The sequence below is a fragment of the Phaseolus vulgaris genome, chromosome 3 (genome assembly GCF_000499845.2).
Source record: "Phaseolus vulgaris cultivar G19833 chromosome 3, P. vulgaris v2.0, whole genome shotgun sequence".
Lineage (NCBI taxonomy): Eukaryota > Viridiplantae > Streptophyta > Magnoliopsida > Fabales > Fabaceae > Phaseolus > Phaseolus vulgaris.
In genome coordinates, this window is record NC_023757.2 from 235,719 (window position 1) to 248,564 (window position 12,846).

Consider the following 12,846-nt stretch of genomic DNA (forward strand, 5'->3'; position numbering starts at 1 on the left):
AGTAAATTTGCTTTAACTTGTTTCTTTATGTGGTAATGTTGTGTAGAGGGATTGGAGGAGAAACTGAGGGTAGAAGGAAATTAAGGTAGGGTTTGTGAGAAATGGGACGTGGAAAGATTGAGATAAAGAGGATCGAGAACACCACCACAAGGCAAGTTACCTTCTCCAAAAGAAGAGGTGGCCTCATCAAGAAGACAAAGGAGCTTTCTGTGCTCTGTGATGCACAGATCGGAATCATCATCTTCTCCAGCACTGGGAAGATGTGGCAATGGTGCACTGAAGCCTTAAGGTGCATGCCTACTACCCCTTCATTTCACTTTTTCTCAGATCCCTCCATTACAAGAAATATCTATGTTAGTCTCTTTAAAAAATCAACACAAAGAACAAAAAGGACACTAAACTTTCTTTCAATTTCTGAAGTAAAATAAGGGTTTCTGTTTATTATATTAAAGCAAAAGCCAAAGAAACCTAGTCCTTTGTGTATGATGAATTTTTTTGAATACATCTTTAGAGTTGAGTTTTGTTTAAGGGTTCCCTAAAGTGTATATTATTTTTTCTGATAAAAAAAAGTTTTTGATTTGTTTATACACACAGCTTTCTGTTGTTAATTCTTCCAAAATGGCTTCCATTTCTGGCTAGTTTTGAGCATTAGTTCTGTTGATTTGTTTTCTTCTTAATTGCTTCTAAAACTTTTATTCTGTTGATCCTGAAGTAAAACAAGGGTTTCTAGTGATTTGTACACACATACAGTTTTCATGTGTTGATTCTTCCAAAAAGGGTTTCGATTGTGTTAGTTTTCAGCTTCTCTTGTTGATTGATTTCTCTCCTCAAATGTAACTAATTCTGTGGTGTGTTAAGTGTCTCTTTATGTTGTGTGTGTGTGATGTGAGAGGAGGTTTTAGGTCGATATCATCTTAATTTCATTCTCAAACGTAAGGTTGACCCACTCAAGTGCCTTGGACTTTGCATGTTTCATGTCTGACATGGTGATTATAGATCTGATCACTTCAAGCAATGATTTGTTTTCTCAGTGTGGCATGTGCTGGGTTATGGATTTCCTTTTCAACCACAATATACTTGTGATCTTCTCTTAAACTCTCTCTTCAACCCTCTAACTTTTCATGTCTGAATCATGCATTCATTTTTCTGGCTAAAAAAACCTATCACATTAATCAAAAACTCATCTCTTTGGCCTATTCAATGTATTCATCCACAACTATAACTAGCTACTACTTTTACATTATTCACACCAAACTCAGAGTTAACTAAAATCGTTTGATTTTTTTTATATTTTCACACCTAAATAGTTGGAAGTACCATATCCAAGTAGGTTGAACTTATGGGTGTTTTCTGTTCTGAGTGTATGAGTCTTCTATGATTGTTATTTCTGTGTGCTGTTGGTTTTGAGACAATCAGTCCTTGATTTTAAGTTCTAATGTTTATCTTTTGTATGGTGTTTGCTTTGGATTTTTCGATTTAGATTTAGGTGGTGTTCTGAGATTAGTTGTTAAATGTTAGTTTCTTTATAGATTTAGGCTTTTTAAATGTGACATTTGCCTTTTGTTTGTGAAATGATTCTTATCTGATAATTTTTTTTATATTAAATAGGTTGAAACTTCATTTTGTAGGTTTAAATCACACTTAAAATCTACTTAGTGTTAACAATGGTGATTATCACGATTTGATCTGATTTGATATTCTGAAAAATACGAAGGTTTTGCATCTATTACACTGTTTTAAACATGAAAAGTGTGTGATTGATCAGGATGGAGCAGATCATAGAGAGGTATCAGATAACAACAGGAGCTCGCATTGCAGAACGTGATCATCCCCGTGTATGAAACTCACCTGCTAAATATTCATTCACATTCTCATAAAATCAAAGAAAAAAAAAGTGTTATGAATAAATTTTGAAGGTTTGTATGCATTTGCAGGAAGAGTTTATCCATGACATGGCAATGCTGAGGCAAGAAACTCTTCGTCTTGAACTGGGAATTCAAAGGTATCTTGGAGAAGACATGGGGTGTTTGCAATATGAAGATTTGAACAAACTTGAACAAGAATTGGAGAATTCTGTCGCAAAGGTTCGAAATCGTCAGGTATGTGATCAATGCACTCTTCTTTTCAATATGCCAATTGTTATATCTAATTTCAATACTCTAATTTAGTTTCTTATCAATTACATTTTCAATTGGTGTAAAAAAATTGAAAGTAATAAGATTTTTGTCCCTTAAAAAATGCATTTAATAATGGATTATTTTTAGTGCTTTTTACAATTTTAATATCCCTTAAATATGTTTTTTAGTGCTTTTAATAAAAAAAATCAATAAATGAAAGTATTTAAGGAATAATCTTTGTAGAAAAACAATTACATAAATCAACTTCACAAAATATTTACATAAAATTCTAATAAAATCCAACATGATCCAAGTAAACAAATTCTTAAAGACTAATAAAACAAAATTACCCAATTCATTAAAATATCAAATTTGTTGTTTAGTTCATAGCTTTGTTCTTGGTGATCAAAAGTATTTCAAAATCAGGAGAGTTGACACATTGAAACATGAAGAATTGTTTGTAATATAGGCAATTAATTTTTAATGTTCCATCTCTGTCACCAATTGTCTGACATGAGAATCCATGCAGAATGAGCTCTTGCAACAACAAATGGAGAATCTGAGAAGGAAGGTATAACACTCTTTCACATTCTTCATCTTACACATTAAAAACCCTGCATTTTAAAACAAAACATTATCCATATTTATTCATTATATCTTCTTAATTAATTCTATCTTCTTAATTATGATTCAGGAAAGGATCTTGGAAGAGGAAAACAATAATTTGTCCACTTGGGTAAGAATATAAAACTTACAAAACTAATATAAGCCCCATTTGAATTTATTACAAAACTTTTATAAATGTGTGTGTGGTTATAAATGTTTGTATTGTTGATGTTGTTATGTAATCAGAATTAAAGATTTTTTTTATGTGTATATAAGTTTTTTTTGGACTTAGTTTATGTTTAGATAACTTTTTTTTAAAGTATTTTTAGAAGAGAAAAGTAAAAAATAATACATTTTTTCTATAAACTAAATATATCTATATATAAAGGTAAAAATAAAATTTTAAAAAATGATATAAAATATTTCTTATATTAACCTTTTTTATCATAAAAATATATATAAATAAATAAAAGGGTACTTGTGATACCCCAACCATCTACAAATAGTCAAGTGTACATAAATGAGATTACAAAAATGTCAATTCAAAATAACCATAAACCTAAAAACTTTTCCCTCACATTTAACCCGTGTAGTAGCAAACATATAGGGTAAAAATAAAGTCATCGAAGATTAGATCTCTCTGATACAACAGAAAAAGACTCAATGGAGGAAAAAAAAAGATAATCTCCTTCATAAATCATTGTTTAACTCCATATCTGCTACTTATAACTCTCATAAATCTTGACCTGGATGTGACTTTAAAAAAAAACCTCCATTACTTCACAAAAACCTTCATCCCTTCTATGAATTAATTTAAACATGATTAATTTTAACTTTAATAACTCATTTTATTTTTCTCTTATGTTTACTTGTGGAAACTTAGTTTTGTTTGGCATAATAACATTAGATGATGTATATGTTGTTAACAAAAAGTTGGGAAGAATGGATTCAGGAACAGAGAGCAGTGTTGGAGTTTGAGAAGGCTAGAATGGAAGCAAGCAAAGGAATGAATGTGATGGATGAGTTTTCATTGTTTGAAGACCAACCTGCTGGCAGCATCCTTCAACTTGCTTCCCCTGTGCTTCCTCACTTTCACCCTTATCTTCAACTTGCACAACCCAATATCAACCCTCACCAAGATACCAATATATGGTATATATACATATATCTATCTCTTTATACTCTTTATATCTATCTCTTTATACATTCTCTTATACAACACTATATACATATGCATGCATGCATATGTTTTTTTGTTGTTGACAGTTTCAAAACATGAATTGTGTTTTTTTGGCTGAGTAGTTTCTTCAAGAAACTATATGAAGTTTTGGAGTTTCCCTTTCAAGTTTTGCATAATTATTTTAGAAAATATGAGTTTCAGATTGTTCATTATACAACTTCTAATTATTGATGATATAAAAAAAAAGATATTTTTATTATTTTATATAAATATTGAAATTTTTTAAACAAAGAAAGAGGGTTGTACACTGAGAAGATTGTCAATCTATATTTTTCGTAGTTTATGGAATAATGGAAGTTGTTGTTGCTTTTTCATTTTCACCTTCAATCTATCAATTATTTTAATCTCTTTTAACGAGATAAATATAAGAATGTTCTTAATAAATGATAATATTTACCAAACATTGAACATAAATAAATTCTCAATAGTGTTTTCAGAAATATCATTCCTCCATAATTTAATCCACACAAATGAAATTCAATTAATGTGAATAATGTTGATCTCTAGTGTCTTCATGTGTGTTTGTACCATTTTCAGACTTTTTTATTTTATTTTCTTCATATGCATCATCACCTCTATCATTTTTCTCTTATTTTATTTTCTGAGTATATATTATATTAATTATATATCTTGATGAATATGATATGTGTGGTTTGTGATGACTTGCAGAGTAATTTATGGAGTGATTTCTTCAGGGAATGAAGAGGCTATAATTAATATTATCCTTGTAATAATATATAGATACATTTTCAACCCTCTTTCTTAAGGAAACATAGCTTGGAATTGACACTATAATTAATAACTTGTTACTCTCATTTTTTTTGTTTTATTTTCAATTAATTAAGTATGTACATCAAATTTAATTTTAGTTGTTTTGAGGATATGTGTTTATGGTAGAATAGAGATACTAGATAATTGATTTAAATTGAAAGATGTAGGTGTCAACTAGTTGAAATATCATAGTTTTTTAATAATATATTTTTTAAATATATATATTATTCGTTTGAATGTTGAAATGACTTTAATTATAATTTTCTCAAATATATAATTATATTTTTTTATAATTTAAAAAATAAAATAAATATTTAGATAATACTTTAACAGAAAATAATTTATGACTATAGATTAAATATTACCCTAAAGTTTTCTTTTTTACATTTTTAGAATTTTTTTTTGGAACATTACTTTCAAATAGATTCTAATTTAAAAAAAATTATTCCACAATGATAAAATTCAATATAAAAGATTTTAGAATAAATAATTTAAAAACTATATTTTTTGAAATCAAAACACATTCAAAAATATATTTTGTTCCAATGACTTCTAAAAATGTGTAATCAAAATGTCTTTTATTAATTTCGAAACGTTTCAAGAAATTTAAAATGTTAATTTTGTTTTTCAAGTGAGACTATGAGATGTAAGGAGAAATTAAGGAGGTGCCAAAAGCAATTTTTTTGTCTCTCTCCCATTAACCCTTAACTCCTTTTTTTTAAAGTTTTTTTTCCATACAATAAACTTTTTTAAACAGATAAAAAATTAATTTTTTATTTAATTACTGAAATAAATGAAAAAAAAAATAGGAATATACCTAATCTAAATAAATAAATAAACTTTGTAGGTTGGATTGAATTGAACTTTTTTTAGAAAATTCCATTAGAATTGGGTTGGATGCATGGTTTTCAAATCACATAATCTCCATATCTAAGCTAGTTACATGAATATATAATAAAAAAAATCATTTATCTTATACTTTACTCTATAATCATTAGTAAAAAAGAATTATTTAATTGTAGGTGGCCATAAAGTACTCCAAAAGTTTTGAAAATTAAACTTTTACCTTTAAGTATTATTTTATTGGTGAAATAAAATAGTAATCCCCTCAAAATTTTGATTTTGGCTTCCTAACCTCTGCATCCTTCTCACTCTACCCCATGATATTATACTAATCATCTATATTTAGCTTTTCCAATTAAAAGTAGAGAACAATTAATTTTAATATGTAAAAAAATTAAATCAAATATCTTTTCAAGGTAAAAACAAGTTGTTGCAAGTCATTTTCTTTCTTTACTTTTTGTGTCTATGTAATTGGGTCTCAGAATTTCTTTACAAATTAAAAGATGTCTTCAATGTCAAAAGATCATTTAGCATTTTTCATCAACAAGATTTTTGTGAATGATGATATGTTCAGAACCTTGTATTAAATTATAATTGAATTTTAAAAAAAATAATGGCATGATAAAGTAATTTTAAAATTATATGGTAAATTACAAGAAAATCATTAAATAGAAATCAATCTTATATATTGACAAAATTAGATATTATTTTAAAGACTAAAAAAATTATTGATATCTAAATTAATTTCTTGATAAATAATCTCTAAATTAGTATCAATAATAGAAAATAATTTAGATACCAATAATTATTTTAGTCTCTAAGATAATATATAATTTAGTTCATATAAAAACTAATAACTTTTTATTATAAAATTGGTTTTTAATTAATAATTTTTTTTTATATCAAAGTAATATTTTTTTCATTATTTTCATGATAGAATTTTACTTTTTTTGGTGTGAATATTAATATCACTCTTATCAGTTGGACCAACTTTTACTGGTTTAGTGCAGTGGGGTAGTAGTTTAATTTTCTTTTTCATTTCAATGCACTATAATATCCAAATTGTGGGTGTGAAATGGACAAGCAAAGAAGAACTAAATGAAGAACAATAGCACAGGATTGCAAATAGCATGTTCTTTACAACAAAACTAAACTATTGATTCACTTCACAAAATCCATTGTTTTTCACAATTGCTTTTTCTTCATACTCTTTGCAATGGTGACAACATCCATCTAAATTTTTCTGCTACACAAGCCATTGAGTAAATTTGACTGCATGCCTCTTTGAGGACATGGAGAAAAATCAAAAGAAATATGCCTCCAAAAGCAGCAACTCTCAGCACCAATCTTTCTGGTGGTGAGTTCACTGTCAGATAAACACAATCCACAGTTATCAAGATCCAGCTAAACTTTTCCATCAACACTCTGATGAACAGCAATTTTCCTGCATAATTTTCCCCTGAGATTTTGCATATGATCCTCAAACACAACACCCCCACAACAAAAAAAGTGGTCATTGACCAACCCCTGTACCTCACCAGCTTCCCTCCCACAACCAAGGCCTCTTTCCTGCACACACAAGAGGCACACTCACCTGAAAATGTTGAGGACATGAGTGCATCAAAGCCTGTGTAATAAGGCAGCACAACAGAATCCAGATACAAGCTTGCATGCAAAATGCCAGACACTGTTGAAGCCACAAAAATAGTGTACTTGAAGTCCTTATCAGCTCCACTGTCAAAGGACAAGGCAGAAATCAGAACCATCAGAAGAATTGCAGGGCCAAGGCAAGAGAGTGGGAATATTGTGTTGATTTGAGGACCCTTTGCAAAGGCCAAGATTATGATTGGGAGGGACACTGGCCCAGAGGGCAAAAGGAATCTCTTTGATTGACTCAAAAAGATTCTCCCTCTTCCACCACTCATCATGTCCATTATCACTGTGACAAGAGTGAGCAAGTAAGAAGCTGTGGTGAAGAGAAGCACCAAGATATCAACAAGAAGAGGATAGTTTGAAGGGTATGTTTTGTCACAGAAATAATGGTAAGGGCAGTGGATAGTGTCCAAGGTTTCCTCCACTTGCCAACTGATGCACTTGAACAATGTGGCATGAACTTGTTCTTGGTCCCATTCCAATGTTGGGTATGTTGGGAGCCAGAAGAACATGTTCATTATATGGTTGTGTTGGTAAATTAAAGTTTGATCTTATAAATAAGAACCTTGTGGATAATTTTTTTTGTTGGTTGGGGTACTCAACTTCAAGATGAAGTGGATGAAGAAAGACCAACTAATCAAAATTCCATCTTGCAGTTAAAACAACACTGTGGCCTCATTTATTTACTTTGTTTATGCAGTTTCCTCTGTCAATTGCCTTTCAGAGAGGAGTTCAGTTCCTGTCTGAAGCATACCAAGTGTTGAATGTAAGCAAATTTTTTGAAGGTGTTGTTGAATTTTGAAGTGAAGAAATGGTGTTAAGATTAAGGCAACGTGAGTCCAAAGGAAAAGGGATTTTGTTTGGTGAGTGATGAACATTTATTGATTGCATGATGTGCTACCAAACTGATAGTATCATCAGCTATGTACAAACAAAAACTGGTATACCAACAGCACCTCATATTGCAGAATTTGTACCTGTTGGTTCGAGATCTCACATATACTAGAGATTAAGATATTTCATAATATATATGTAGGTAGAAATCTCACCTTATAAACCAGTTTTATGAGGTTAAGTTAGATTTAAAATTTACTTCTTAATATGATATCAGAGTTATTTCAAGCCTATTCTAAAGATCGTTTGTTGGACTTATTAGACCACCTACTATCGGACCAGACCATCTACCGTATGTAATTCCACATGTGTTTCTTTGTTTGTCGTGTGAAACCAATTGAAGTTAATAATGAAATTTAGTGTTTTTACTAATCTTGGAGAAATGCAATTTGGTATGTGAATTAATGCTTTCACCTTCTTCTTTAAGACAAGGTTAACTTGTCGTTTTCTTGCAACAAAAGTGAAATTGAAAAGATCTTCACCAAAAGAAGAAACAATTTAATAATGCATTACTGCAACTTTTCATACATTTTCATTCATCAATTGCAATTCTTTAGAAGAGGATCTCATGTTTTCATCTCATGTGTAACTTTATTCTTAGCACTTTTCTATACTTTTTTATATCATATATTTTACATTATTTCAAGCACTTTTCAGTAAAAGATTCATTTTCGTCAACAACGAAAGGCAACAAGAACACAACATTTTGTTGTATTATTCTTTTCACACATGCATAAGAGAAGAGAAGGAATAAATTTGCTAAAATATTTGTTTAGGTTATCAATTAAAGAATTTTACTTTGTAGAAGTATATATTATAAGCTTGGTAATATAGACACTTATATAGAGACACACAGAAAAAAATTATAATTTTTAAAATATAAAATACGGTAACACGGATTTATATATTATATAATTATGAATTTAAATACTATGGTTCTACGAGTGTTAGTGTTAGATACGTGTATTCAATACAGACACACCATTTAAGAGATGTGTTCGCTAATAGACTGTAAGTCATGATTTTTTAACTTACAATTATTATTTTCAGTATTTCTACTTTTGTTATTTTTTATATAATTTTTATGGTGTGATGCAAATAATTTACAAATGCTAAGATAATATTTAAAATCTTAATATTGTATAATGATGCTTTCGCACATTTTTTTTATATTAAAAAACAGTTTTTTTTATACATTATAACTAAATACAATATAAAAGGAAAGTGGCTTAACTAAGATAGGGCATTAATTAGGCAAGCAAAGTAGTTGATGTTATTTATATTTGGGCAAATAAATGATATAGGTTTTCTTAATTAAATTTAGTTTGATTAGCTTTTGCTTAATGTCTCAAAAACTCGAATAAACATATCTCAAATTTCTAATATATTTTCAACATTTTTGTGGGAATATAGAAAATAGAGCAATGTTAATAATTTCTTTACAGTAGTTTATTATGCATCTGTTCCTTTAAAGGAACCAAAATATTAATATTAATTTTAAAATTAATAGTAACTCTCCATATTTTCCAAGAGAATAAACTCACTTTAGAATATCACATATATGGGTATGAATCTAAAGACTACCTCTTGACTATGTAGATCATTTTCACACATGAACGAATATCATATATTACTATTAAAAAATTATTAAATAAAAATTAATTTAAAAAAAAAAAATAGTTAGTTACTATATTTTTTAAATTAAATATTATTTTAATAACAAAAAAATGTTAATATCTAAATTAGTTTCTATAATTAATAAATATTTTATGAATTAATATCTAATTAATTACTAAAATTTTAACTATCAATTATTTAGATTATAAGTTTAGTAACTAAAATTTTATTAGCTAATTAGATATCAATTTAAAAATTATTTATCAATAGTAAAAATTAATTTAGATATCAATAGTTTTTTAATTTATAAAATAATATTTAATTTAATTAATATAGTAACTAATTATTTTTTATGTTTAAAAGTAATTTTTATTAATGATTTTTTAATAGTGATATATATTATATGGTGGCATATGGCATTTTATTAATCAAAGGTGCACTTTTAATAAAAGAGGTATATATTAAGACTAATATTATTGACAAAAGATATTCTCATAGCTAATCTAAAGGATATATATTCAAAATATAGAAATTTATGCTACATGTCTGTCTAAAGTTATAAATTTTGACATGCAGGGAATAATTTAGTTAATATTTTTACATATAAAATGGAAAAGTGATATCCTATAAAATGTTAGAATAAAGGAATCATAATATTAATAATAGATTATGAAACTTATAAAATAAAATTAATTTAGACAGCTTTTTAGACTAAACAAGTAACATATTATATTAATATGTAAATATAGACATTTTTGTTGGAGATCCACGTCGATTAGAGTCTTTTATTGTATATAAGTGGGGTGCAAACCTCATCTCATTGAGCCGGTTTTATGGGGTTGAGTTAGGCTTAAAGTCCACTTCTTAATATGGTATCAAAGTCATTTCGAACCTATCATAGTGATGTGTTGGGCCTATCGTGCCATCCGCTATCGAGCTGCTATCGGACTATCCATAATATATAGTCTCACGCACGAGTTGTCAGTCTCGGCGTGAGGGGTGTGTTGGAGATCCCACATCGACTAGAAATTATTATTAGATTATGAATTCATATATATTCATATTTTTTATTCTATTATGTTAATGAAATTAGTTACAAATTTATTTAATTTTATCTTTAATCCAATGAATTTCTCTTCCATTTATAATCTTTTCATTGGTTTATGTTTCACTCTTTTTTTCTCTCTTGATCAAACAAATGAAGAAGGTGGAAAGTGTAACAAATAAATTCAGAAAATTATATTCTATTCTATCTCTTCTCTCTATAATGGTTGGACAAGTTGTAAAATTATTGTGTAACAATAATTTGAAAAAGTGCTCTAATGGATGAATTTGTAATTAAGAGTTGAAGAAAATGAATGAAAGAGAGTTATGTGATGTGAAGTGACAATAATAAAAATAAAATGAGATGCTAAGCACTTTATTCCAGTAATAAAAAAGGTACAGAAATTCCCATCACAGTGATATAAAAGGAAAAGAGAACCAATAGTATTGAAAGAGTGATGTTACATTCCACATATTTTGTAAATGTAAAGAATCATATGAATTTTTTTAGTCATCTTCTCTAATTTTACATCTTAATTATTAAAATTGAAGTAAAATTTTAGGATTTAGAATTTAAGATTAAGAGTTTACTATGATGAGTGAAATGTTATAAAAAAATCACTAATTAATAATTAATGTTAGAGATAAAAAAAACAATTAGTTATTATATTAACTAAATTAAATACTATTTTAAAAATTAAAAAAATTATTAATATTTAATGTGATTTTTATTATTAATAAAAAATTATAAAATAAATTTTAAATTAATATTTAAATTAACTACCATATTTTTTTTAGAAGAAATAATGGCTTAGGACCAAATTTTGGTATTGATTCATGTGATTCAGTGTTAGGAACAGATAACTATTCTGAAAAAGAGAATCTAGTAAACTTAGCATTCAATTCTTCAACTGCAAGTGTTTTAGGATAGAGCTAGATTATCCTATACATAGGGCAGTACATAAGGGATTGTGCCCTTTAGTTAGAGGACAATCCTACTGGGAAAAAAACAAATAAATCTCCATAGACCATATTTTTAGAGTTTAAAGTTGGATCTTAGTATTAGACATAAAGGTTTTCCTATTGCCAATGTTTTAAAAACATAATTGTATATTGAATATGTCAACAAACTTATTCAAAACTTAATAGTTCTATTATAATTGAAATAATAATAAAATAATATTGAAGAAATATAATATTTATTATAAGATAAATTTATCAATCATTTTATTATAATTGTAACCTGGGTCTGAGATTCTTAGACCACCGATAAATCTCAATTAACACAAGATTAAAAAGAGGATTAGATGCAAAATTATACATGTTGTCAAAGGATTAATAGAGATGATCGTAGGAAGACCCAACTCATACTTATAAATAAGTAGACACACACCATGTCAATGTATGCATTTATTAGGTATTAATTACACTAAACCACATAAGACCAAAAACTAACTTGACCGAGAACATTTTGTAGATATTTGTCCAACATTTTAAATTAGCTTTGATTTTATAAAGAAAATAGTCAAAATGATATTTGTATTAAAACATTACCTACTTTAAACCATTTATTTATTTAAATTTATCACGATGTTTGCTAGGATGCTCTGAGGGATTGTCCGTTTTGAAAGTTAGTGTTGCCTCACAATTTTGTTCTTAAAATGCATCTTAGTGAATTAGAGGAGAAAATAATATATAAACTATTTTTCACAACAATTTTTTTTTTGAGATATCACAACAATTAAGTAGAACAAATTTTCAAAAAATATCAAACTCAAAAAGACAAAAATGAGAAGACATGTCATGCTTTTTGAGATTTGATTAATATATTTACAAATAAATTTATGTTCCCACTATGAAAAGTTTGAGAAGCTGAGGTCAATCAACATGACGATTAACGATTATGCCATGCAAAATTCCCACCAAACAAATTAAAATGGAAAAAAAATATTGGAATGGAATATATCATGTGGTGTGATTGGTTCCTCTCTTCTTAGGGTTAATTGTTCTATATATTGAACAAGATATCATTCATATTTTTTCACTCTTGAACACCTAAAC

General features: G+C 27.8%; 2 protein-coding genes across 2 annotated transcripts; one reads left to right on the forward strand and one right to left on the reverse strand.

Moving 5' to 3' along the window:
- Positions 1–4,783, forward strand: LOC137805721 (protein TRANSPARENT TESTA 16). The gene is made up of 7 exons (XM_068605655.1): positions 1–289; positions 1,766–1,835; positions 1,935–2,099; positions 2,647–2,688; positions 2,812–2,853; positions 3,676–3,875; positions 4,633–4,783. Coding segments are annotated over exons 1-7 (708 nt in total). The 5' UTR covers positions 1–101; the 3' UTR covers positions 4,634–4,783.
- A 1,811-nt stretch (positions 4,784–6,594) lies between these two features.
- On the reverse strand, positions 6,595–7,796 carry LOC137806028 (uncharacterized). The gene has a single exon (XM_068605907.1). It carries the CDS (start codon positions 7,746–7,748, stop codon positions 6,780–6,782), a length of 969 nt encoding a protein of 322 aa, XP_068462008.1. The 5' UTR covers positions 7,749–7,796; the 3' UTR covers positions 6,595–6,779.
- Between the last annotated feature and the right edge of the window lie 5,050 nt (positions 7,797–12,846).

Excerpts from the sequence above, each read along its gene's own strand:
- LOC137805721 (XM_068605655.1), top strand. The coding sequence starts at position 102 with ATGGGACGTGGAAAGATTGAGATAAAGAGGATCGAGAACACCACCACA. Across the intron at positions 2,100-2,646 it reads CAAAGGTTCGAAATCGTCAG|AATGAGCTCTTGCAACAACA; the intron begins GTATGTGATCAA and ends GAATCCATGCAG. Across the intron at positions 2,854-3,675 it reads ACAATAATTTGTCCACTTGG|GAACAGAGAGCAGTGTTGGA; the intron begins GTAAGAATATAA and ends GAATGGATTCAG.
- LOC137806028 (XM_068605907.1), bottom strand. The coding sequence starts at position 7,748 with ATGAACATGTTCTTCTGGCTCCCAACATACCCAACATTGGAATGGGAC.